At 45.2% G+C, this 27,082-nt stretch overlaps 2 protein-coding genes across 4 annotated transcripts; one reads left to right on the top strand and one right to left on the bottom strand.

Moving 5' to 3' along the window:
* Window positions 1–7,371: 7,371 nt before the first annotated feature.
* Window positions 7,372–11,443, top strand: LOC109755915 (uncharacterized). Of its 3 annotated transcripts, none has more exons than XM_040391129.3 (9): window positions 7,372–7,727; window positions 8,728–8,845; window positions 9,156–9,390; window positions 9,522–9,641; window positions 9,754–9,882; window positions 9,990–10,039; window positions 10,123–10,220; window positions 10,428–10,712; window positions 10,784–11,443. In XM_040391129.3, exons 2-9 carry the CDS (start codon window positions 8,776–8,778, stop codon window positions 11,312–11,314), a joined length of 1,518 nt encoding a protein of 505 aa, XP_040247063.1. In that variant the 5' UTR covers window positions 7,372–7,727; window positions 8,728–8,775; the 3' UTR covers window positions 11,315–11,443. The 3 variants fall into 3 exon arrangements, with proteins under 3 accessions (XP_040247063.1, XP_020170382.1, XP_020170384.1); XM_020314793.4 differs by having other exon boundaries at window positions 7,592–7,727; window positions 8,720–8,845; XM_020314795.4 differs by lacking the exons at window positions 7,372–7,727; window positions 8,728–8,845; window positions 9,156–9,390 and having other exon boundaries at window positions 9,525–9,641; window positions 9,723–9,882.
* A 3,595-nt stretch (window positions 11,444–15,038) lies between these two features.
* Window positions 15,039–26,726, bottom strand: LOC109755926 (uncharacterized). Its single transcript, XM_020314806.1, has 3 exons — window positions 25,956–26,726; window positions 16,710–17,978; window positions 15,039–16,400 (listed from the first exon to the last, which is right to left on the bottom strand). Exons 1-3 carry the CDS (start codon window positions 26,724–26,726, stop codon window positions 15,039–15,041), a joined length of 3,402 nt encoding a protein of 1,133 aa, XP_020170395.1.
* Window positions 26,727–27,082: the final 356 nt, after the last annotated feature.

Here is a 27,082-nt window from a genome sequence, read left to right as displayed (position 1 = left end):
ACGCACCACATTGCACGGCTGGTGTTTTTATTCGCGTGCAGATTGTGCTTGAGTTTCATGTTAAGTTGCAAAGGTTCGATGTCCGGGCGATACACTGATACTAGCTGCTTGGATCTAACACTTGTTTTGGGCGTATACCATCATTTAGAATTGAAAGAAATGTATTAATGATTTTTTTGCCACTATATATGTGTCTTGTTCGTGTTTGACACCAAAGTTCAATATATTGTAGATAATAACAACAACACAAGTGGAGGGATGAACAAATCCATTCCATTCCATCTCTGAAACCAAACACTGAAATGTAACCATTTCATTCCATCAAATTGCCCCTATCAAACATAAGGACGGAACCGACCCATTCTAGTGGAATGGAACCATGTCATTCCATTCCACTTCATTCCCAAACCAAACACACCCTTAGGGCACGTGCACGAAAACTTCCTAGCTGTCATGGGCAAAATCAGTCCGGCTCCCGTAGAGGAAGGGCGACAAACGACTCGTTTTGGCGGTTGTAGTAGCTGTCTGATGTTCAAAGAACCTCGATGTAATTCTTATTATTTTGGAGACGATTTATATTTCTGGTGAACTTCTATAATAGATTTGATACTTTTTGAAAAGAAAACTCCTTTGGTTTGCGAGATTGCAAAAGCAGGAAAACCAGAGTGAAAAAGAGGATTTAGTTAGCATGGCATAAGATCCCACATGAACCGTGTAAAGAGATCTTGTCTTGAAATGGAAGACTCCGAAACTTATTAAACGATTCCTAGGCGGTTATGATAATAACCACTCCCTCCGTCCCATAATATAAGAACGTTTTCGACATCACACTAGTGTCGAAAACATTCTTATATTATGGGACAGAGGGAGTACTATTTAAAAACCTAAAATCTAAAAAGTGCATACGCACTATTTTGATGAACCGAGCGGCCGGCTCCTGGCCACTCGCTTTGTAGTCCAGGTGTCACCTGGTCTGAATCGTATAGAATTGTTTTGGATTGTTGCGTTCTCACATAGTGGACCAAGGAATATAATTAGAAGGAAAGGTAGTCCGTGATGTCCATTCTCTCTCTCCGCATGTGACTGATTTAGCTACCTTTTACAACAATTCAAAAAGTCATAACTTTTTAACCGCGCATCGGAATTCAGATCCGTTTTTACCGTTGGAACCCTCACGACGAGATCTTCGAAACTAGATCCCGCATGGGTGTGTTTCGATGATTTTTTTATGCCAACTTTGATGTTATATGGTGCAACTTTAGTATTGCGTTGTGCAATTTTTGTACTACATGGTGCAACTTTTTTCAAACAAAATTTTGGAGCTGCATGATTCAACTTCCTATGTGGTTGCAACCTAGCAACCATGACAACCTGATTTGCAACTAGTCTACTGCTCTGGTCAACTACCTAGTAGTAGATGTGCAATCATGACAATTTTGATGTTTAGTTGCACACACATTGATGTTTAGTTGGCAGGACACTAGTTGCTCAGTTGGCTTGTAATTTAGTCTAGTTGCACACACATTGATGTTTAGTTGGCAGGACACTAGTTGCACACACATATGCTCAGTTGGCGCGGCAATATAGTCTAGTTGCACACACATTAGTGTTTAGTTGGCAGGACTATTTGGCACACATATATGCTCAGTTGGCGCGGCAATCTAGTCTAGTTGCACACACATTGATGTTTAGTTGGCAGGAAGACTAGTTCGTCGAAACATCTCCATGCAGATCTACTTTTGAAGAGCACGTCGCGAGGGTTTCAATGATGAAAACGAATCTGAATTTCGACATATGGTTTAGAAGATATGTCTTTTATAATTTTAAAAACCAAAAATAATGGACAAAGGGTGGACATGAGGAACATTAATACAGTGGCATGCAGGTATCCATCACGTGAGAAGAGACCACATATGATAGGGATTAGACGTGTTGCCTTTTTCTGGACCAGGCGACAGGCGCTTACCTTTTTTTAGTCGGCCGTTCGCGAGCACTAACGAGCCGCCGGCCGCCAGCTAGACGCGCCCATTTAAAAATAAGGTTTTTTCATTGCATGGTAAAAAAAACATGAGCTAAATTAGAAAGTTGTATAAAATGATTAACCATGAGCTAAATATACAAAATCTACACCAATTCAATTATGGACGCGTCTAGCGGGCGGCTGGCTGCCCGCTATCGCTCTTGGGCGGTCGGTTTTGTTGTCAAATAGTACGCGTAATCATCCTTATGGCTAAAAAGACACTGCTAATTAATCACCTTATATGTGGTCTGTTCTCACGTTGTGGGTGTCTGCATGCTGCTACATTAATGTTCCTCATGTTCGTCACTTGTGCATTAATTTTTGATTTTCAAAATTATAAAAGACATATATTCTAAACCGCGTGTCAAAATTCAGATCCGCTTTCACCGTTGAAACCCTGGCGACGTGCTCTTCAAAAGTAGATCCCGCATGTGGATGTTTCGACGAACTAGTCTTCCTGCCAACTAAACATCAATGTGTGTGCAACTAGACTAGATTGCTGCGCCAACTGAGCATAATGTGCTAAATAGCCCTGCCAACTAAACATCAATGTGTGTGCAACTAGACTACATTGCCGCGCCAACTGAGCATATGTGTGTGTGCAATTAGTGTCCTGCCAACTAAACATCAATGTGTGTGCAACTAGACTAGATTGCCGCGTCAACTGAGTATATGTGTGTGCCAAATAGTTCTGTCAACTAAACATCAATGTGTGTGCAACTAGACTACATTGCCACGTCAACTGAGCATATGTGTGTGCAACTAGTGTCCTGCCAACTAAACATCAATGTGTGTGTAACTAGAGTAAATTACAAGCCAACTGAGGATATGTGTGCAACTAGTCTTCCTGCCAACTAAACATCAATGTGTGTGTAATTAGACTTCATTACAAGCAACTAAACATCAATGTGTGTTCAACTAGACTATATTACAAGAGGAGGTTGCACATCGACTTTCGTTGAGGCAATAGACTAGTTGCACATCAAAGTTGTCGTGGTTGCTAGGTTGCAATCTCATACGAAGGTGCAGCTTCAAACATTAGTTTTGGAAAAAAGTTACACGATATAGTACTAAAGTTGTACAATACAGTCAGGGACGGAGCCAGGATTTCGGCATAGGGGGGGCGAGGTTTCACACTAAGTTCACGGGCAACTGCTATGTTGTGGTAGAAATTTTTAGGGCCTGGTCCAATGGAAACACCGTGTGCAATCATGCCCGATTTTATTTATTAATTCCATTCACATGACAAAAACAAATTCTAGAAACACATTACAAATTATTTTCTTAATGACAAAAACAAATTCACAACTCTAGAAACAGAAGACAATCTTACAAACTAATAATTAGCATTAATACAATGTGGTTGATAACACAATACGAAATCCCATTAATTTCCCTGTAATTGATGGGATCGACTCACTGATTCAACCTAATTCCAAAGCCAGAACATCAAAAAGCATGCAATTCTATGGAAGTAATCAAAGAATACTGGAACCGGGAGAAATATTACAGTTTGAAAAGGACAAAACAAGAACTGATCTAATCTAATGCTCGTACAGTATTAAACTAGAACCTTTCTTCCCGAAAATCCATTTCTGCACCCGAGCTCATCTGCACCCGCGTCGACGAAAAAAATTGAAATAAATACTAGAAAAATTCAAAAAAAATCAAATAAAATATGTGTGGTAGACAATTTGATGCGTGAGGCCCGCTCCAAATTTCAAGTCATTTGAACATATGAGCAGCTCTCAGCAAAAAAGACAAAATAGGGGTCTGTAAAAATGTTTATTGTTCATGTACTGTTTTGACCCGATTTGTCTTTTTTACTGAGAGCTGCTCATATGTTCAAATGACTTGAAATTTGAAGTGGGCCTCACGCATCAAATTGTCTACCACACAAATTTTATTTAGAATTTTTTGAATTTGTTTTAAATTGTTTACGAATTTTTTCTAACCGAGTGCAGATGAGCCTAGGCACCAAAACGCCCTACTCCTTTCTTCCTCGTTTTGTTACCGCTCATCTGTACAGGATCTGTGCTCACCAGCGGCCGTCCCCTTCCCTTCTTCGGTTCTCTTGACGGCGATGGGACGCAATCACGAAAAGATCGATATCAGGCAAGGCAAGGTACAGGCGTGACACTAGATTGCAGGAGGCAGTTTGGAAACCTAGCGATTATAGCGACCTGTGTGTACGTGGCTCATTTATCTCTACACAGATCGCTTTTTATTTTTGAGAGAACGACTGCTATTAGCCTGCTACTAACTGGCCCATTTATCTTCTATGATGGGCTGCTATGCTACTCGCTGTTTTGGGGTTTCTCGTTAACAAACGACACAGGGAAAGGGGGGGGGGGCGAAACAGCCCACAGTCAGTTGTCGAACAACAACTTATTAAGGGGCGACACGATCGTTGCCCTCGTCCTCCGTGAATCCGTCCCTGAATACAGTACTAAAGTTGCACAATATATCATTAAAGTTGGCATCAAAAATATTTCGTTAAAACATACCCATATGGGATCTAGTTTCAAAGATCTCGTCATGATGAACCCAACGGTGAAGACGGATCTAAATTCCGACACATGGTTTGAAAGATATGACTTTTTAAAAAGAGAAAAGTATGTTTTTGGTCCCTTAAGTTTCCATAAAGTATAGAATTGGTCCCTCAAGATTTTTTCGCATACATTTGGTCCCTCAAGTCTCAAAACCGGATAAGATCGGTCCTAAACCAGATTTTGAGCACGTTGACCGGTTTTGACCGCCACAAAACCGCCCGATGAACAGTAAATTTGAAAGAAAAAACTTCAAAAAAATCTGATATTGTTTGGGATCCAATATGCTTACATGCGCAAGGTGCGACCAACTTTTCATGCTCTTTCGACACTCTAGGAGGAGCTGGTGAAAAATAAAACAAAATTTTGCTCACAAAAACTTATTAAGGGGCGACACGATTGTTGCCCTCGTCCTCCCTGAATCCGTCCCTGAATACAGTACTAAAGTTGCACAATATATCATTAAAGTTGGCATCAAAAATATTTCGTTAAAACATACCCATATGGGATCTAGTTTCAAAGATCTCGTCATGATGAACCCAACGGTGAAGACGGATCTAAATTCCGACACATGGTTTGAAAGATATGACTTTTTAAAAAGAGAAAAGTATGTTTTTGGTCCCTTAAGTTTCCATAAAGTATAGAATTGGTCCCTCAAGATTTTTTCGCATACATTTGGTCCCTCAAGTCTCAAAACCGGATAAGTTCGGTCCTAAACCAGATTTTGAGCACGTTGACCGGTTTTGACCGCCACAAAACCGCCCGATGAACAGTAAATTTGAAAGAAAAAACTTCCAAAAAATCTGATATTGTTTGGGATCCAATATGCTTACATGCGCAAGGTGCGACCAACTTTTCATGCTCTTTCGACACTCTAGGAGGAGCTGGTGAAAAATAAAACAAAATTTTGCTCACAAAAACTTATTACGGGGCGACACGATTGTTGCCCTCGTCCTCCTGAATCCGTCCCTGAATACAGTACTAAAGTTGCACAATATATCATTAAAGTTGGCATCAAAAATATTTCGTTGAAACATACCCATATGGGATCTAGTTTCAAAGATCTCGTCATGATGAACCCAACGGTGAAGACGGATCTAAATTCCGACACATGGTTTGAAATATATGACTTTTTAAAAAGAGAAAAGTATGTTTTTGGTCCCTCAAGTTTTCATAAAGTATAGAATTGGTCCCTCAAGATTTTTTCGCATACATTTGGTCCCTCAAGTCTCAAAACCGGATAAGTTCGGTCCTAAACCAGATTTTGAGCACGTTGACCGGTTTTGACCGCCACAAAACCGCCCGATGAACAGTAAATTTGAAAAAAAAAACTTCAAAAAATCTGATATTGTTTGGGATCCAATATGCTTACATGCGCAAGGTGCGACCAACTTTTCATGCTCTTTCGACACTCTAGGAGGAGCTGGTGAAAAATAAAACAAAATTTTGCTCACAAAAACTTATTAAGGGGCGACACGATTGTTGCCCTCGTCCTCCTGAATCCGTCCCTGAATACAGTACTAAAGTTGCACAATATATCATTAAAGTTGGCATCAAAAATATTTCGTTGAAACATACCCATATGGGATCTAGTTTCAAAGATCTCGTCATGATGAACCCAACGGTGAAGACGGATCTAAATTCCGACACATGGTTTGAAATATATGACTTTTTAAAAAGAGAAAGGTATGTTTTTGGTCCCTCAAGTTTCCATAAAGTATAGAATTGGTCCCTCAAGATTTTTTCGCATACATTTGGTCCCTCAAGTCTCAAAACCGGATAAGTTCGGTCCTAAACCAGATTTTGAGCACGTTGACCGGTTTTGACCGCCACAAAACCGCCCGATGAACAGTAAATTTGAAAAAAAAAACTTCAAAAAAATCTGATATTGTTTGGGATCCAATATGCTTACATGCGCAAGGTGCGACCAACTTTTCATGCTCTTTCGACACTCTAGGAGGAGCTGGTGAAAAATAAAACAAAATTTTGCTCACAAAAAAATAGCCAAAATTGTTTCTTTTTGCTAGAGCCCGTCCGATGTCATTTCATGACAAAATTTGGTCGGGCCTTGCCCATGTAAGCATATTGGACCCCAAACAATTTTCAGATTTTTTTGATTTTGTTTTGATTTTTTTGAATTTACTATTCATCAGGCAGATATTTTTGGTTTTTTTACCACGAGCTCCTTGAGTGCCGAAAGAGAATGAAATTTTGTTCACATCTTGCGTACGCAAGCATATTCGACCCCAAAAAATTTCAGATTTTCTTGAATTTTTTTATTTTTTTTGTCGAATTTACTGTTCATCGGACGGTTTTGTTGCGGTCAAAACCGGCCAGCGTGCTCAAAATCTGGTTTAGGATCAAACTTATCCGGTTTTGAGATTTGAGGGACCAAATGTATACCAAAATTTGAGGGACCAAGTCTATACTTTGTGGGAACTTGAGGGACCAAAAACATACTTTTCTCTTTTAAAAATTGAAGAACCGGAATAATACAACGTGAATCTGTTTTGTTGTCCATCGGATATAATAAGTCTGACTGCATTTAATGATCAATCACATGCTAATCCTACGCATGCATGTGTGTGGCAGAGCCGGTCGCTCGTTCTCTTCGTTTAGTGCGCATGCACTTTGGAGGTTTTAGGTTCAATTATTCAAACTGGAGTAAGACAAAAAAAAGCTCCTTCCCGTACTTATATAATCCTTTGGAAGGAAACAGGTAGGGCCTGTCTAAAGTCTTCGAAAGCGGTGAGTGGGTTGGGTCTTGGGTGGATAGGGACTTGCGTTTGCGTGCGACCGGCCGGCCGGCCGGCCGGCCTCGGTGACCGCGCTCCAGAAATATTGGCGCGCCGCCCCCAGCCCATGCCGCCATGCGTGGCGGGCGAAGGCACGAGTCCGCTGCCCACGCGGCGGCCATGCGCGCCCGCCCCGTCTGCCCGCCTCGCGTCACCGGATAAGGGAGCCCCACCCCTCCCCCGCTCCCGGATCGCCGCGAGTTCCCTTTTGACTTTGCCGCCCGCCCGCCCCTCGCGCGCCAGAAAAATGTGGACGAGGGCGTCGTGATCTGATCGCCCTCAACTCAACGGAAGGAGGAGTCCCGAGGAAGTGGCGCGCGGCCTTGCTAGCCTGCCTGCCAAGAGTCTCTCCGCGGCATAGAGGTACGTGTTCTTGATGCGCGGGCTTTGGGGTGCACTCCCCGTGGTCGACGAAATTCCCCTGAGAAAGACAGAGATATCCTAGCTCCGCCGTTCACTTCTCTCCAGAAGATCTTGGTCTGCTGGGTGCAGCAGGAAAGGGGTAACCTTGCTGCTGAAGCGGACGAGCTTTTTTCTTCTCCAGAGAGAAGAACGGATTCCTTTCTTCATCATTAGTACAAATAGAACGCATTGCAGTTTCACTTGCGTGAATTCTTATAGCCAACCTGTTCGCGTCTCCTTTGAGAGTTGGCGACGGCAGTAAATAGAGCATTCAGTCCTTCATGATGTTGCCTGCCATGGTTTATTTATTTCATTCAGCTGTAATCTTTTGGTATTCTTGCCTAGTTACGTGGTAGTAGAAAAAGGTTCGAAGAGAAAAACAAGCCTTAGTGTCGGCACTGTGAAAGGAGCATCTGTCCCGCTGAAATGGCAATGTTTTTCTCAACGGACAACTGACTTCCTTCCTCACCATTTTCTTCTTCCTTCCGTTCTCTTGCTTGTTTTTATATAGCTTGTACTGTATTCTCCTGTCCTCTTAATATAATACATGCAGCTCTTCTGCATGGTTAGAAAACACACACACCAGGAATCCAGCTTCACTTGCGGGGAGTTGTTGTGTGCTGTGAATTTTGATATCTACTTACTTGTTTGCGTAGGGCAGTAGACAGATTTCGTGTCAACATTCAGTCCTTAATGGTGTTGGGCTGTTTGTTTTAGCTTATGTATCTCATGCGGCTGTAAGCTTTTGGCATCCTTGCCAAGTTGTATGTGCTAGCACCTTCAAGAGAAAAACAGAGCACCAATATCGGCACTCTAGTTTAGATCACCTAGGATTGTTGCTATTAAAGACGCCTTGCCTGATGATATGACAGTATAAATAATATCATGTCAACGACACACACACCCTCCTCTGCGGGTACATGCCGACGTGCTGATATGATCCTGTTTTCTAGGGCTATAGCGAATCAGCAAGAGTGATGCTCGACATTATTTGCTATCTGGAACTCAAATGGAGGACTATTTTGAGCGCATACTAAACCTTGCTTGGCAGTTTCGACAACACTTGACACAATTCATAGGTACCAGCTGAGCATACAATGTTTTGATCGATTTGAATCATCAGGGGGAAACAGACTTGCTGATAGTCCAGTACACATTGCTGTCTTGTTTCTTTGTTGATTCTGAATCACCGTTTTGTCAGTTATCTTTTCCTTCTCTGGAGCAAACTTATTCTGGCATAAGATTTTGTTTCTTAGATATTTAGATACTAGATATGTGTTTCATCCACTCTAGAAGAAATCTGATCAAGATGGGAGTTTCTGTACAGTGTTGTTTCTGTTGAGTTTCTTCCTTTATTTTTATGTGCTGGTATTTTCTTTTTCTTCACAGAAAATGTGTTTGGGTGCATTGATTGGATTCCTCAACGTCACGAAGTCCAATTCTCTGCTTACTATGGAGGATCATTGCCTGACACTGAAAGATATATTCATGGACAGAGTTCTGCGTTGTCCATTAGCAATACTACAGAAGAGTTATCCATTAGTAGTACTACAGAAGAACAGGCTGCACATAGGATATCTGAGATCACAATTTTCAGAAACGGCGTATCCGAAATTTGTCAAAGGTTTGGTATTCCCGTGCCTTCTTTAATCAGATAAAGTTAATGCTTGCAGATAGTAATATTTCTTATCACACTAGCTAACCATGTGTTTTGATGTTGTTTCTCGCGTCCACTTTGCAACTTTGTGCTGTCAGATCATATGCTAGCTGGTCATCCTATATTTTGCGTGGCTACAGATTGGGACAAAGATTGGCACTCCATTTGCGAGGGCTGTGCAGTCTCTTTGTAAATGAGATTAATACCAAACTAACCAGGTTGGTTACCGTCTTCTGACTTCCAACTTCGTTGTGTTGATCCAAGTGCTCAAGTCCATTCAGTGAAACTTCTGTTCGCAGATGGTTGCTAAGATCTGGTGCATGCTCACAGGTCCTTGCATCGTTTCTGGACAACATTACAAGGCTCTTCTGAAGATATAGGGTGGTTGCAAAGAACTCAAATGTCACTTTATTCAGTTGATGGCACATCTCGCTTTCAGGAGCTTTTGCATGATGTGAGGTGAACTGTTTTCCCTGCCTAGTGAAGTGTCAGTTAATAAGGAGATGGCATAGTGTTTAGTAGGAGTATTATTCAGTTATTCTTTTGCATTGTGTTTTTTTTTTCAGAAATGGCATGCATTACCTGCCTGATACACTGGTTTACTTGCTCATCCCTGGTGAGACATCTTTCTCAGTTTTCACAGATAACCTTAATATGTCGTGGTAGCTTGATGGTGACTCACAGCGTTCCTCTATGCAGGCCTTTTTAGCAACCACAGTCCACTTTACTTTCTCAACACTAAAAGATTCTTTTCAAAGATGGGGCTTACTTGCCATATTGCAAAGATTCATAGTGAGGTAATTCAGCTCAACAGGGTGGCATACAAGATCTTTCTAGTTTGTCGACCTATATTTGTTTCGTGCTGTGCATGTGCCGTAAACCAAGGAATGTCTGTCTCTTTGGTTCTCGTATCTTCCTCGTATATACTGCAGTGTATACTTTACAAGTTCGTGTTTCATTCTGTCACCCCCTGTAGGTATGTACTTACCTTCCATTTTGTTCAGGCATCAGTGGAGAAAAATGCACGGGAACTGAAACTATACATCGAGGAGCTCTACTGGGGATCTGGCAAACAGGTTTTGCTCCTGGGACATAGCAAGGGCGGAGTCGATGCGGCTGCCGCACTCTCGTTGTACTGGTCCGAGCTCAAGGGCAAGGTCGCTGGTCTGGCACTGGTTCAGAGCCCGTATGGCGGCACCCCCGTGGCTTCCGACATCCTTCGAGAAGGCCAGATCGCTGACAGGGAGACCAGGAGGATCATGGAACTGATAGTGTGCAAACTTATCAAGGTCTGTCTGTGTTCCCTTCATTTCATTACATTTCATGTCATGCATATTTCCTAACAAGTGGACGGACGCAGGGCGACATGAGAGCTCTGGAGGATCTCACGTATGACAAGAGAAAGGACTTCATTTCCAAGCACAGGCTCCCGGTGGACGAGCTGCCGATCGTCTCCTTCCACACAGAGGCCAGCACCGCCCCGACGGTGCTCGCGACGCTGACCCGCATCGCCCAGGCCGAGCTCCTCCCGCTGCTCACGGTGGCACCCCTGCCACGCTTCCTGTCCGAGTATGCAGAGTCATTGCTCGCTTCTCTGAAGCTGCCCGTGGTGATGCCGGTGTCGGCTGCAATGGCGGCCACCGCGCTCCACCTGCGGCTGCGGTACGGGGAAAGCAGTGATGGCCTGGTGACACGGCGCGACGCCGAGGTCCCAGGGTCCGTGGTGGTGCGGCCCGAGCGGAGGCTGGACCATGCGTGGCTGGTGTTCTCGACGCTGAGCCGGCGGCGCGCCGAGGCCGATGCCACCCAGGTGTGCGAGGCCCTGCTGGCCATGCTCGTCGAGATCGGCGGCAAGAGACGCCGCTGCCTCATCGAGGAGATCGTTACTTGAATTATTTTTCTCTCTGCTTGTTTGTTGAGCTAGAACTTTCTATATACATATAGTGAAGAGTCTCTGTTTTTCTGAGAACGACAACAGATGCAATATCTGATTATAATACGGAGTACTAATTAAGGGCGATGTTATACGTATTACTGTTACTGATTTACTGATTTAGGATGGTGATACCGGCAACTTCGTTCCCATAGATAGGTTGCGTCAAAAATGATTAAATCGAAGTTTGCCAACATAATCTAATGACCATTTGGATAACCTTTGAGGATATAACAGAGGCACTGGTGTCCATTTACTAGTACTTCCTTCGTAAAGAAATATAAGAATATTTAAGATCACTACTTTTAAGAGAATAAGAAATCCAGAATGACCATCTTGATGGTTAGACAAACATGATTACATCAAAATGCACATATATCCTAATCAAGTACGGTGGAACAGAAGTTAATGAGCCACATGCAACATGTATGTAAATTATCTCTTATTCGTAACCGTTTGTCAAATACATCTAGCTAGCTTTTGCACTTTTGCTGGCATTCGGCCATCGTCGTGTAGCAATCACCGCCGTTGAGGATACTTATAGTGCTTCCTTCGTTTCATAATAGAAAAAACGTTCTTATATTATGAGACGGAGGGACTAGATCCGAGGGGTAGGTGATACTAGCCTCTTGTCCTTCAAGCAAAAATGGTCCGGTGGTACAACAATCTTCTCCGCCTCGTCCGCCCTCCCGTTCGTCGCTTGGCCTATGATTCAAGATTAAAATAGTGTTACATCGTCTATGAGTTTACATCTGCATCGGTGCCCACCCGAGCCACTCACAAGCAAAAGCACATTGACTGTAAAAACAAGGCCCATCGAACAGATTCGGCTTGCTTTTAGCCATTAACCATGCTGGGACCCTAGTGTCAGGGAAACATGAGTTGCTGATGGCCTTAGCGCCCTCGTAGCCAGCCCCGCTATAGGGAGATTTCTAAGTCATTGAACTGCTCATAAAATATTCGTTCCTTTGTTCTATTTTTTATACAAGGTAAAAAAACTAATGCTTGCAAAATATATATGTTAATTAAGATACTAAGCTCCCTAGATTTGGAGCCTCCTAGTCCGTCGGAGGCTATGAAGGTCCCCGGAGCCCGCTACCCGCCTCTAAGGGCGTGTGTCCTTGGTTGAGGGTTCTTGTTTGTTTTATGTTTTTGTTATTTTTATTTTTTTATTTTTTCTTCTCTTTTCAATTTTTAATATTTCTTGAAAATTTATTACAATTGTGAACATTTTTAAAATCTCAGTAGATATTTTGAAATTCATGAATATTTTTCAAAATTCTGAATATTCTTAAAGTTCATAACATTATTAAATTTCATGGAAACAAATTTGTGAACTTTATTTCAAATTTGTGAATATTTTTTTGAAATTGAATATTTTTTTGAAATTGAATATTTTTTAGAAATCTGGAATAGTTTCAAAAATATAAGGTTTTTAAATGGAAAAGGCTACCCTTCAGCCGGATGATGCATGTGTAGCGTCCGCCGCCTGCGTAGCCGTCGGATCAATCCAGATGGAGCGCCCACATTGCCACAAGCCCCACGTAGTCAATTTTTTGTAACAAGGGTCTTGTTTCAGAAGGTTCCTACAAGAAAGGTCTTGTTTCAGAAAAGGGAAAAACGGTTCGATGGTGAAGTTTTTTTTCCTGCAACATTGGTCTTGTTTCAGAAGGTTTTTGCAACAAGGGTTTTGTTTCAGAAAGAAAAAAAATGGTTCAATGAAAAAAATTCCTCTCCAACAGAGGTCTTGTTTCAGAAATATAACCCCAGCTGCAGAAAGCGTTGGAGCGCTCAACTTTAGAGCGTGAGAGGTCAGACATTGCAACACGAGGCATGTTTCAGAAGCATAGCCTCGGTTGCAGAAAACACTGGAGAAGCACCCGGTATTAGAGGTCCTCGCCATGGTGCTGGAGCAGAGGTGGCAGTTGTTCATGATGCTGGGGTGGAGGAGCCGTGGCAACTCCAACAATCGGAGGCACTCCATGGTCGAGGCGCTCGGGCCATGGCGACACAGCAGCTGCGCTCCAGCCTAGGGTGTGCGTGTCTTGGCCAGCTGTTGTCTCGGCGGACCATTGCAACAAGGTCCTTGTTGCAAAACCCTTGAGCGCAACAAGCTAGCTGTTGCAAAGGTCCTCGATTGGCTGGGACGGTAGATCGAACAGTTGTTTTGGCCGGCATCCACGGCTGCCAAGGCGGCCGATCTAATCAATTTATCATCCGGCGGACGCGTAGCAGTTAAATTGGCAGCCGTTTAAAAAATTCAAGAGTTTTTAAAATCCATTTACATCTCTTGGTTCAACAAACTTTTGCAAAATATAATGATAACCACCTTTTTATAAGATATCAGAGGAGCATTCTGGGAAATATATATGCTAAGCGAGTGAGTGGACCAAGGAACCGAGATGAGTGAGCGGGAGCTTCGTGGGCCAGCCCGTGTGAGTGTTATAGTAGCAATTTTATGGTTTTTGTGTGTAATAGGAGCTCCCAAGGGGCTCACACAATGACCAGCAATTGACATCGAGACTGAAATGTGAAAAATTTCATATTTTAAATCATGAACTTTTAAAAAGTTGTGAACATTTTTAAATCTCATAGCATATTTTGAAATTTGTCAATATTCATAAATCTCATGGATTTATTTTTTATTTTTTATGTTTCTGAAAAATTTAAAACCCATGGATGTTTTTAAAATTTGAAAAAATTTCTTATTTTGGAGTTTTTTAAAATCCGCAACCATTTTAAAATCCAAGAGTTTTTAAAATCCGTTAACATCCTTTGATTTAACAAACTTTTTCAAAATAAGATGATAGCCGCCTTTTTATAAGATATCAATGGAGCATGCCAGGAAAAATATGTTAAGCAAGTGACTAGACCAAGGAGCCGAGCTGAGTGAGTGGGAGCTTCTTGGGCAAGCCCATGTGAGGGTTATAGTAGAAATTCCATGGTTTCGGTGGGGAATAGGAGCTCGCAAGGGGCTCACACAATGATCAGCAATTGATATCAAGGCCGAAATGTGAACATTTTCCATATTCTAATTTATGAACATTTTAAAAAATTGTGAACATTGTTTTAAAAATCCAGAATATATTTTTGAACTTTATGAACATTTTAAAATTTTATGAAATTTTAAAGTTCATGAAAATTATTAAATTTTGTAAAATAAAGTAAATTTTGTGAACTTTATTTCAAATTTTTTTATTTAAAAAATCCATGAATAATTTAACAAGATTGAAACATTTTTTTAAGTTTATGTTTTTAAATTTTCTTAGTTTTAGAAATCCAAGAGTTTATAAAGTCCGTGAACTTTTTTTATTTAACAAACTTAAAAAAAGGTAGCCATTTTATTATAAGATAGAAGGGGAGTTGTCGAAAGAAAAATGTTAAGCAAGCGACTGGATCACTGAGCCGAGCTGAGTTAGTGGGAGCTTCGTGGGCTGACCTATGTGTGCATTATTGCGGCATTTTCATGGTTTCGGTGTGGTATAGGAGCTACAAAGGGCTCACACAACGACCGGCGGCTGACATCGAGGCTGAAATGTGTAAGGACACCATGACCACGCATCGAGCAATTCCATTCTCCTCCCAGAACATATAATGTCTCTAGCAACACCCAACACGGGATACGAACAAAAAAACATCACTAGAACGTAGTATTTTTTAGGGTAAAGCAAAGCTTTATAAATCAACGGTGCTCAGGCATATCACCTGAAGCACAAACAGCCACTTGGGGCGGTACATTCGAGTCCCAACACATACAAGAATTATTTGATGGGCATAGCCGTCCAACTTTAGCTAGAGCATCCGCTACAGAATTAGCCTCACGGCGGCATACCAACACCTCCTGCTTAGAGAACCACATTTTGAGTTGGAATTTGATATCTTCAATGGCCACCGCATAAGGGGAAGAATCTACTTTCCGTAGGTCAAGGGCGTCCGCTAGCAGCTGCGAATCGGTTTCAAACGCCACTCTGATGGCCCCCAACTCAGTGCATGTGGCGATCGCTGCAGCCATGGCACACATTTCGGCCCTAAATGCATCCACCACACGCTCCTGCCTCCCTGCTCTTGCCGTGATAATTTGCCTGTCCTCGTCTCTCACTACCACTCCCCAGCTCCCAACATTATCTCCCGGTGTATAAGAGCCATCAAAATTGACCTTTAGCATACCATCGTTCGGAGGGGTCCATTTTTGCGCCTGTTTCTTTGTCTGCCTCAGGTTAAAGAATTCCAAATACTCAACAATATTCACTCTAACCCGCTGGACAATCTCAGCCCCTGGAACTGGGAGTTCACCTTCTCTGACCTTGTTCCGGTTATTCCACCAGTGCCACCACATCGTGAATATGGTCACCCTCTTTTCCTCAGCTACCCCCCACAAGAAGTCAAGCATCGCATGCACATCCCCTATGCGTTCCAGCTCGGTTCTTTCCTTTTCAAGTGTTAGCATACGCCATACTTCTTTGATGGCCTTGCACTTAATGAATAGATGCCCTCCATCCTCCTCAGAAAGTCCAAGTCCACAGAAGAGGCACTTTGACTGCTCCAGTTTCACTCCCCTCCACTCCAAATTATTGCAGAGCGCTAAGGCTTCGTGTTTCATCCTCCAAACAAACATTTGTAGCTTCCTGGGGCAGGGTAGTTTCCAGATTCTTTTCCAGGCATCCCCCTCCGACTTGTCAAGCTGGCCTGCAGCCGTGGAGCTGCATCCCGGTGCTCCATTACGAGCTTGTTTCAGCAGCTGGGTATGCAGTTTATAGGCATTTTTCACCGAGTGCACACCTTTTGGATCAAAGTGCCAAGCCGTAAAGTCATCTACTCCCTCCTGCAGCGGAATTTGCAGGATATGCCACGCGTCGTCCGGCCAGAAAGTCTCCTTCACCAGCCGTTCGTCCCAGTTCCCGGAGATGGGGCAGATAAGATCCTGGACATTAGTTAACAAACTAGCTCCGCGGGGCGTGATGACCTTCCTGGACCACGCACGTGGAATCCAAGGGTCGGTCCAGATCTTCACCTGTGATCCATCCCCGATCCTCCAGATATATCCCTGTTTTATTAGGTCCAGACCAAGCAGTATGCTCCTTCAAGAGTATGAGATGCCATCTCTTGGTTCAGCATGAAGGACGTCGGTGTTCAGAAAGTATCGTGCTTTGAGCACCTGGCTGCATAGGCTGTCAGGGTTCTGTAGTAGTCGCCAACCTTGCCTCGATAACATGGCAACATTGAAGCTATGCATGTCCCTGAATCCCGGCCCTCCCATTGCCTTCGGTTTCACTAACTTGTCCCAACTGATCCAATGTAAAGTATTTTGTTTATCCTGCTGGCTCCACCGAAAGCGCCCCAACAATGTATTTACCTCACTACAGAATGTTTTTGTGAGGTCAAAACATGACATGGCATGCGTGGGAATCGCTTGAGCTACAGTTTTGACTAGAGCTTCTTTACTTTCCTTCGCTAGCAACCTCTCCTGCCAACCATAGACACGTCCACAAATATTTCCTTTGATATAAGCAAAGGCCTTCCTCCTAGAGCGCCCCACATGGACCGGCAGCCCAAGGTACCTATCATTCCAATTCTCACTATGGATCTCAATAGCTTGTTTAACTGCATCTTTAGCCAACTGACTTGTGTTTGGACTAAACATCACTGCTGATTTCTCTACATTAATACATTGCCCTGAGCTTTCCTCGTATAATTTCAGTGCTTCATGCAAAGCTGCAGCCTCCTGCTGGTTAGCCTTTATGAGTAGAACCGAATCGTTGGCGAAGAACGGATGTGAAATGCTTGGCGCCCCTGGACAGATTTTGACTCCACTGATAGAACCTTTCTCCGCGGCATCATGCAGTGAAGCCGACAAACCTTCCGCACAAATGACAAACAGGTAGGGTGACAAAGGATCACCTTGCCGTAATCCTCTTGATGGGCAAAACTGAGTCGTGAGAGTCCTGTTAACCTTGATTTGGTATCTCACCGTGGAAACACATTTCATTATCAGGTCCACCCACCGCCTCCTGAACCCAAGTTTCCGTAGCATCGCCTCAAGAAAATCCCATTCGACCCTATCATAGGCCTTACTCATGTCTGCCTTTACCGCTGCCACCCCCTCCTTTCCATGTCGCTTATTTAGCAGGTAATGAGATAGTTCATAGGCGATAAGAACATTGTCTGTGATAAGCCGGCCCGGCACAAAAGCACTTTGGTTTTCTGAAATAATCCCGGGCAACACCACCTTTAGTCGATTTGCCATCACCTTGGACACAAGCTTGTATAAGACGTTGCATAAACTGATGGGTCGAAGATCCTTAATCCTGTTAGGATTTTTAACCTTGGGAATTAGGACAACACACGTATCATTCCACCCTTCTGGGATATCTCCCCCATTCAGGACCGCAAGGACTTCTTCGACTACCCGATCGCCCATGAACTGCCAGTGTCGCTTGAAGACTATGGATGGCATCCCATCCGGTCCGGGCGCTTTTAGATCCCCAATGTGATCCAAGGCTGCTTTAACCTCCTCCCTGGTAAACTCGGCATCAAGCACATTATGCATAGCCTCGGTCAATTTGGGTTTCACTTTCCCAATCAACTCCGCAGTGTGGGTTCCGCCCTGAGAAGTAAAGAGATCCTGAAAAAAGGAACACACATAGTTAGTTAAATCTTCCTCTTCCTTCAATACCACCCCATCCTCCCTTCTTAACTCCTTTATTCTGTTTGTTTTCTTCCTAGCCGTTGCCACTGCTTGTAAGTATTTGGAGTTCCTATTGCCATCCCGCAGCCACCAAGCTGTTGGGGATCGTAGCAGAATTTTAAAATTTCCTACGCATCACCAAGATCCATCTATGGAGTATACTAGCAACGAGGGGAAAGGAGTGCATCTACATACCCTTGTAGATCGCGAGCGGAAGCGTTCCAATGAACGAGGTTGATGGAGTCGTACTCGCCGTGATCCAAATCACCGATGACTGAGTGCCGACCGGACGGCACCTCCGCGTTCAACACACGTACGGAGCAGCGACGTCTCCTCCTTCTTGATCCAGCAAGGGGGAAGGAGAGGTTGATGGAGATCCAGCAGCACGACGGCGTGGTGGTGGATGTAGCAGGATCTCGGCAGGGCTTCGCCGAGCTTCTGCGAGAGGGAGAGGTGTTGCAGGGGAGGAGGGAGGCGCCAAAGGCTGTAGTATTGCTGCCCTCCCTCCCCCCTTTATATAGGCCCCCTAGGAGGGGGGCGCCGGCCTGGAACCCATCTACATGGGGGGCGGCGGCCAGGGGGGAGACTTGCCCCCCAAGGCAAGTGGGGCGCCCCCCCCCCCCCACCCTAGGGTTTCCAACCCTAGGCGCAGGGGGGCCCATGGGGGGTGCCCCAGCCCACTAAGGGCTGGTTCCCTTCCCACTTCAGCCCATGGGGCCCTCCGGGATAGGTGGACCCTTGGGACCCTTCCGGTGGTCCCGGTACAATACCAGTGACCCCCGAAACTTTCCCGGTGGCCAAAACTTGACTTCCTATATATAATTCTTCACCTCCGGACCATTCCGGAACTCCTCGTGACGTCCGGGATCTCATCCGGGACTCCGAACAACTTTCGGGTTTCCGCATACTCATATCTCTACAACCCTAGCGTCACCGAACCTTAAGTGTGTAGACCCTACGGGTTCGGGAGACATGCAGACATGACCGAGACGCCTCTCCGGTCAATAAACAATAGCGGGATCTGGATACCCATGTTGGCTCCCACATGTTCCACGATGATCTCATCGGATGAACCACGATGTCGAGGATTCAATCAATCCCGTATACAATTCCCTTTGTCAATCGGTATGTTACTTGCCCGAGATTCGATCGTCGGTATCCCAATACCTTGTTCAATCTCGTTACCGGCAAGTCCCTTTACTCGTACCGTAATGCATGATCCCGTGACTAACTCCTTAGTCACATTGAGCTCATTATGATGATGCATTACCGAGTGGGCCCAGAGATACCTCTCCGTCATACGGAGTGACAAATCCCAGTCTCGATCCGTGCCAACCCAACAGACACTTTCGGAGATACCCGTAGTGTACCTTTATAGTCACCCAGTTACGTTGTGACATTTGGCACACCCAAAGTACTCCTACGGTATCCGGGAGTTGCACGATCTCATGGTCTAAGGAGAAGATACTTGACATTGGAAAAGCTCTAGCAAACGAACTACACGATCTTTGAGCTATGCTTAGGATTGGGTCTTGTCCATCACATCATTCTCCTAATGATGTGATCCCGTTATCAATGACATCCAATGTCCATAGTCAGGAAACCATGACTATCTGTTGATCAACGAGCTAGTCAACTAGAGGCTTACTAGGGACACGTTGTGGTCTATGTATTCACACATGTATTGCGATTTCCGGATAACACAATTATAGCATGAACAATAGACAATTATCATGAACAAAGAAATATAATAATAACCATTTATTATTGCCTCTATGGCATATTTCCAACAGTCTCCCACTTGCACTAGAGTCAATAATCTAGTTACATTGTGATGAATCGAACACCCATTGCGTCCTGGTGTTGATCATGTTTTGCTCTAGGGAGAGGTTTAGTCAACGGATCTGCTACATTCAGGTCCGTATGTACTTTACAAATATCTATGTCTCCATTTTGAACACTTTCACGAATGGAGTTGAAGCGACGCTTGATATGCCTGGTCTTCCTGTGAAACCTGGGCTCCTTCTCAAGGGCAATAGCTCTAGTGTTGTCACAGAAGAGAGTCATCGGGCCCGACGCATTGGGAATCACCCCTAGGTCGGTAATGAACTCCTTCATCCAGACTGCTTCCTGTGCTGCCTCCGAGGCTGCCATGTACTCCGCTTCACATGTAGATCCCGCCACGATGCTTTGCTTGCAACTGCACCAGCTTACTGCTCCTCCATTCAAAATATACACGTATCCGGTTTGTGACTTCGAGTCATCCAGATCTATGTCGAAGCTAGCGTCGACGTAACCCTTTACGACGAGCTCTTCGTCACCTCCATAAACGAGAAACATATCCTTAGTCCTCTTCAGGTACTTCAGGATATTCTTGACCGTTGTCCAGTGTTCCATGCCGGGTTTACTTTGGTACCTTCCTACCCTTGCCTTTCTTGAACTTAGTGGTTTTATTCACCATCAACACTTGATGTTCCTTCCTGATCTCCACCTCCGCTGATTTCAGCATCGAATATACCTCAGGAATGGTCTTTTCCATCCCCTGCATATTGAAGTTCATCACAAAGCTCTTGTAGCTTGGTGGAAGCGACTGAAGGATTCTGTCAATGACCGCGTCATCCGGGAGATTAACTCCCAGCTGAGACAAGCGGTTGTGCAACCCAGACATTCTGAGTATGTGCTCACTTACAGAACTATTCTCCTCCATTTTACAGCTGAAGAACTTGTCGGAGACTTCATATCTCTCGACCCGGGCATGAGCTTGGAAAACCATTTTCAGCTCTTCGAACATCTCATATGCTCCATGCTTCCCAAAACGCTTTTGGAGCCCCGGTTCTAAGCTGTAAAGCATGCCGCACTGAACGAGGGAGTAATCATCAGCACGTGATTGCCAAGCGTTCATAACGTCTTGGTTCTCTGGGATTGGTGCTTCACCTAGCGGTGCTTCTAGGACATAATCTTTCTTGGCAGCTATGAGGATGATCCTCAGGTTCCGGACCCAGTCCGTATAGTTGTTGCCATCATCTTTCAGCTTGGTTTTCTCTAGGAACGCGTTGAAGTTGAGGACAACGTGGGCCATTTGATCTACAAGACATATTGTAAAGATTTTAGACTAAGTTCATGATAATTAAGTTCATCTAATCAAATTACACAATGAACTCCCACTCAGATAGACATCCCTCTAGTCATCTAAGTGAAACATGATCCGAGTTAACTAGGCCGTGTCCGATCATCACGTGAGACGGACTAGTCAAGATCGGTGAACATCTCCATGTTGATCGTATCTTCTATACGACTCATGCTCGACCTTTCGGTCCTCCGTGTTCCGAGGCCATGTCTGTACATGCTAGGCTCGTCAAGTCAACCTAAGTGTATTGCGTGTGTTCCGAGGCCATGTCTATACATGCTAGGCTCGTCAACACCCGTTGTATGCGAACGTTAGAATCTATCACACCCGATCATCACGTGGTGCTTCGAAACAACGAACCTTCGCAACGGTGCACAGTTAGGGTGAACACTTTCTTGAAATTATCATAAGGGATCATCTTACTTACTACCGTCGTTCTAAGCAAATAAGATGCAAAATATGATAAACATCACATGCAATCAAACAGTGACATGATATGGCCAATATCATTTTGCTCCTTTGATCTCCATCTTCGGGGCACCATGATCAACTTCGTCACCGGCATGACACCATGATCTCCATCATCATGATCTCCATCATTGTGTCTTCATGAGTTGTCACGCCAACGATTACTTCTACTTCTATGGCTAACGCGTTTAGCAATAAAGTAAAGTAATTTACATGGCGTTATTCAATGACACGCAGGTCATACAAAATAATAAAGACAACTCCTATGGCTCCTGCCGGTTGTCATACTCATCGACATGCAAGTCGTGATTCCTATTACAAGAATATGATCAATCTCATACATCACATATATCATTCATCACATCTTCTGGCCATATCATATCACATAGCACATGCTGCAAAAACAAGTTAGACGTCCTCTAATTGTTGTTGCAAGTTTTTACGTGGCTTGTATAGGTTTCTAGCAAGAATGTTTCTTACCTACGTAAAACCACAACGTGATATGCCAATTTCTATTTACCCTTCATAAGGACCCTTTTCATCGAATCCGTTCCGACTAAAGTGGGAGAGACAGACACCCGCTAGCCACCTTATGCAACTAGTGCATGTCAGTCGGTGGAACCTGTCTCACGTGAGCGTACGTGTAAGGTCGGTCCGGGCCGCTTCATCCCACAATGCTGCCGAAACAAGATAAGACTAGTAGCGGCAAGAAGAATTGGCAACATCTATGCCCACAATTGCTTTGTGTTCTACTCGTGCATAGTAACTACGCATAGGCCTGGCTCATGATGCCACTGTTGGGGATCGTAGCAGAATTTTAAAATTTCCTACGCATCACCAAGATCCATCTATGGAGTATACTAGCAACGAGGGGAAAGGAATGCATCTACATACCCTTGTAGATCGCGAGCGGAAGCGTTCCAATGAACGAGGTTGATGGAGTCGTACTCGCCGTGATCCAAATCACCGATGACCGAGTGCCGAACGGACGGCACCTCCGCGTTCAACACACGTACGGAGCAGCGACGTCTCCTCCTTCTTGATCCAGCAAGGGGGAAGGAGAGGTTGATGGAGATCCAGCAGCACGACGGCGTGGTGGTGGATGTAGCGGGATCTCGGCAGGGCTTCGCCGAGCTTCTGCGAGAGGGAGAGGTGTTGCAGGGGAGGAGGGAGGCGCCAAAGGCTGTAGTATTGCTGCCCTCCCCCCCTTTATATAGGCCCCTGGGAGGGGGGGCGCCGGCCTGGAACCCATCTACATGGGGGGCGGCGGCCAGGGGGGGGACTTGCCCCCCAAGGCAAGTGGGGCGCCCCCCCACCCTCGGGTTTCCAACCCTAGGCGCAGGGGGGGCCCATGGGGGGCGCCCCAGCCCACTAAGGGCTGGTTCCCTTCCCACTTCAGCCCATGGGGCCCTCCGGGATAGGTGGCCCCACCCGGTGGACCCCCGGGACCCTTCCGGTGGTCCCGGTACAATACCGGTGACCCCCGAAACTTTCCCGGTGGCCAAAACTTGACTTCCTATATATAATTCTTCACCTCCGGACCATTCCGGAACTCCTCGTGACGTCCGAGATCTCATCCGGGACTCCGAACAACTTTCGGGTTTCCGCATACTCATATCTCTACAACCCTAGCGTCACCGAACCTTAAGTGTGTAGACCCTACGGGTTCGGGAGACATGCAGACATGACCGAGACGCCTCTCCGGTCAATAACCAACAGCGGGATCTGGATACCCATGTTGGCTCCCACATGTTCCACGATGATCTCATCGGATGAACCACGATGTCGAGGATTCAATCAATCCCGTATACAATTCCCTTTGTCAATCGGTATGTTACTTGCCCGAGATTCAATCGTCGGTATCCCAATACCTTGTTCAATCTCGTTACCGGCAAGTCTCTTTACTCGTACCGTAATGCATGATCCCGTGACTAACTCCTTAGTCACATTGAGCTCATTATGATGATGCATTACCGAGTGGGCCCAGAGATACCTCTCCGTCATACGGAGTGACAAATCCCAGTCTCGATCCGTGCCAACCCAACAGACACTTTCGGAGATACCCGTAGTGTACCTTTATAGTCACCCAGTTACGTTGTGACATTTGGCACACCCAAAGTACTCCTACGGTATCCGGGAGTTGCACGATCTCATGGTCTAAGGAGAAGATACTTGACATTGGAAAAGCTCTAGCAAACGAACTACACGATCTTTGAGCTATGCTTAGGATTGGGTCTTGTCCATCACATCATTCTCCTAATGATGTGATCCCGTTATCAATGACATCCAATGTCCATAGTCAGGAAACCATGACTATCTGTTGATCAACGAGCTAGTCAACTAGAGGCTTACTAGGGACACGTTGTGGTCTATGTATTCACACATGTATTACGATTTCCGGATAACACAATTATAGCATGAACAATAGACAATTATCATGAACAAAGAAATATAATAATAACCATTTATTATTGCCTCTAGGGCATATTTCCAACACAAGCATGTGTTCGTTGTTTAAGCTGTGTATGCTTCTTCTCCTCCAGGTCATTTACATCTCCCCTTAATCTCGCCTCCTCCCTCACTTTCCTTTCTGAGACGGGTTCTTTCATGCATCGTTCTAGTTCACCCTTCGCCTTCTTTAATCTCGTCTCTAGTTCTCCCACAACTCTGCTCCATGTTGTCACTCTCCCAGCTATTGCACTCAGGGTAGATGAGACACCACCGTCCCCTACCACCCAGCTTTCATCCCATGCCTCTTTTACCACCTCACTGCATCCCTCCTTCTGCAACCATCTGACTTCAAACCGAAAACTTCTATCGCCTTTTTTCCACCCCTTCTCCCAGCCCTCAGTATGAACTACAACTGGCCGGTGGTCTGAATGTCTTGGCTCGCCATTAACCACGACATATTGTGGAAAGATATTGCACCATTCTTCATTTGCCACCGCACGATCCAGCCGCTCACAAATGTATGATCGTAACTCCTTACTGTGATTCCTCCATGTATAAACATCTCCCTCGAATCCAAGATCTTGTAACTCACAAAACTCCAGCGCCTCACGGAATCCGTCCATAAATCTCTGTGGTCTAACCGCCCCACCTGATTTTTCGTTGCTTGCTAGGATTTCGTTAAAGGCAGAGCCATGGTCGTCCGTCTTGGTGTTGCTGCTTCAGTAGACGTAGGGTTCTCCATGTTTCTTTTTTCCTAGCCAACTCGGACTCCCCGTACACCCCTGTCAGCCGCCAAATTAGCCCCCCTTCCTCTGTAATGTCCACGTCTACATGCCGTCTTCCAAACGATCTTAGAGTAGCATTAATCCCCTTCTTCCAGAACAACACAACCCCTCTACTCCTCCCCTCCGCCTTCCAAGCCAACATGTTAGTAAGGCCAAGAAGCCACCGAAACCTCTCCAACTCCTTCTCCTCCAGCCTAGTTTCACATAAAAATAGAACGACGGGCTCCTCCATCCTCCCCATTTCGAGGAGAGACCGAACTGTCGGGCCATTCCCAAGTCCCCGACAATTCCAGCTTATTATTTTCATTGGTTCAGGCGGGGCTGCTCCTGCAGCCCGACCGATAGATTCTCATTGCTTTTGTTAGTTGCATCTGCCTCGACTACCTCTGACGCCTTGGTTGGCAAGTTCTACATTTTTGGCACCCTGATCGGTGGTCTCCACCCCTCCAGTTATTTTCACCTTCTTAGTCTTGTCAGGATCATCAATCTCCATCTCGTCCCCTCCTCTCTTTCCTTTGGTCTATAGCTTCTCAGTATCCTTATTAGGGCACTCCCCCCTCGGCTTCCTTTTAAACTTCCTCCCTTGTTTCTCCTTCCCCTCTTGCTGCTTATTTCCCCGATATGGTCTGCCTCTGTACTTACACGGACCGGGTTTTTCCCGTTGTTTCCTTCTTCTCCCGTTTCTCCTTCATTGATTTTCCGGTACTATCCACAAGCATTGGCCCTGAGTTACTTTCTTCCACCTCATTGCTTCCATCCTTTGACGAGAACAACATTTTCTTCGCGGTCACCTTATCATCCGTTCTGGCCCCATCGGACAAGAGTTTTATTGGGCTTGTCACTTTAGGTTCTCCTTCTTCTTTCCGGCCACGCCCCGCCCCAGACTCCTTCCCGTCCTTGCGCCAAGATGGCCTGTCACTACCATGTGAACCTCCTCCATTACCCAAGTTGTACTTTGGTCCACTCTCTCATTCTTCCCGCTTCCCCCCTTCCACCGCTCCAACTCATGCTTCCATCGCTCCCTCTGCTGTCCGAACCTCTAGTTCTCCCACCATCATCAGGTTTCCTATTTAATTCTTCTACCCTCATCCATGGCCCGAACTGGGGCGCTTCTCCTTTAACTGGCTTCTTGTTGCATTCATCCTCACCATGTCCAACCATTCCGCAGGTATAACAGAAATCCGGCAGATGCTCATATTCAAATCTACACCAGAGTAACTTCTTCTTCTTTTTGTTCTTGTCCTCCCCTCCCTCCTGCATGGTACACTGCTCCTTCCCCTTCTCTCTATCCAACAGGAAACCCCTCATCAGTGGAACCTTAATGTCCAGTTTCACCTTAATCCGCAAGAACTTTCCCACCGCCTTCCCATCGTATCCAACATCAACATCCAGGAGGTCGTGAAACTCCTTGCCAATCAATTCTCCTGTTCCTCTATTCATCGATCCAATAGGCAAGCCAAACACCCGAATCCATATTGGTATTAGGTTAAACTCATACTCCTCCACAGTTTTGTCCGGATCAAATTCCTCCATAACTAGCAGTTCCTTATCAAACCACCATGGCCCATCCTCCAGTGCCCTTCTCCTCCCCGCCGGCTGACGAAAGGTGAATAGGAAGGCATTATCACCAAGATCTATGCAGCCCACTCCTTTGATCGGGCACCAAATCTTCCCTAACGCATGCCCTACTGCGTATGCATGTGTTGGTCGCTCCGAGAACAGTTTGCCCACCGCCTGCGGATCCTCTTCAGTCCAATCGACCTTCTTCCCCATTACCACCTCCTCCAGATTCAGCCCCTTCTTCTCTGCCGCCGACAGCTTCAGCCCCCTAAGCATCCCCTCTACATCCTCCATCTCCTTCCTCCTCCCCCAACATCCAGACCTAGTCTAGGGTTAGAACCATGGTGTATGATCGGGCCCCTAGAACACCCGAAAGGCCTTTGTGGATGGGTTTGGGGCAACACAGATCACAGCAGGACCTGCGGGACAGCCGTGCTCAACGTTGGGAGCTTGGACCTTGATCGGGGCCAAGGCTACGAGGAACCCTAAACCAGATCCGATCGCCTCCCTGTTCGCCACAGCGTAAATTACGGAACCGTCACCCAAGGGACGGACGAAGATCCACTAGAACGTGGTTAAAGGCAAAGCCAACGCAGATAATGAAACTAAAACGGAACAACAGACCATAATAACATACTAGAGAAAAAAAT

This window comes from Aegilops tauschii, chromosome 1 (genome assembly GCF_002575655.3).
Source record: "Aegilops tauschii subsp. strangulata cultivar AL8/78 chromosome 1, Aet v6.0, whole genome shotgun sequence".
In the NCBI taxonomy this organism is placed as follows: Eukaryota; Viridiplantae; Streptophyta; class Magnoliopsida; order Poales; family Poaceae; genus Aegilops; species Aegilops tauschii.
This window is presented reverse-complemented; position numbering and strand designations above follow the sequence as displayed.

Coding starts and splice junctions, on each gene's coding strand:
- LOC109755926 (XM_020314806.1), bottom strand. CDS start 26,726: ATGGAGGATGTAGAGGGGATGCTTAGGGGGCTGAAGCTGTCGGCGGCA. Junction 17,979..25,955: donor AGTTCGGGCCATGGATGAGG/GTAGAAGAATTA, acceptor TCCTTTTTTCAG/GATCTCTTTACTTCTCAGGG. Junction 16,401..16,709: donor CAAAAACATTCTGTAGTGAG/GTAAATACATTG, acceptor CTAATAAAACAG/GGATATATCTGGAGGATCGG.
- LOC109755915 (XM_040391129.3), top strand. CDS start 8,776: ATGGAGGACTATTTTGAGCGCATACTAAACCTTGCTTGGCAGTTTCGA. Junction 8,846..9,155: donor ACACTTGACACAATTCATAG/GTACCAGCTGAG, acceptor TTTTCTTCACAG/AAAATGTGTTTGGGTGCATT. Junction 10,713..10,783: donor TAGTGTGCAAACTTATCAAG/GTCTGTCTGTGT, acceptor GGACGGACGCAG/GGCGACATGAGAGCTCTGGA.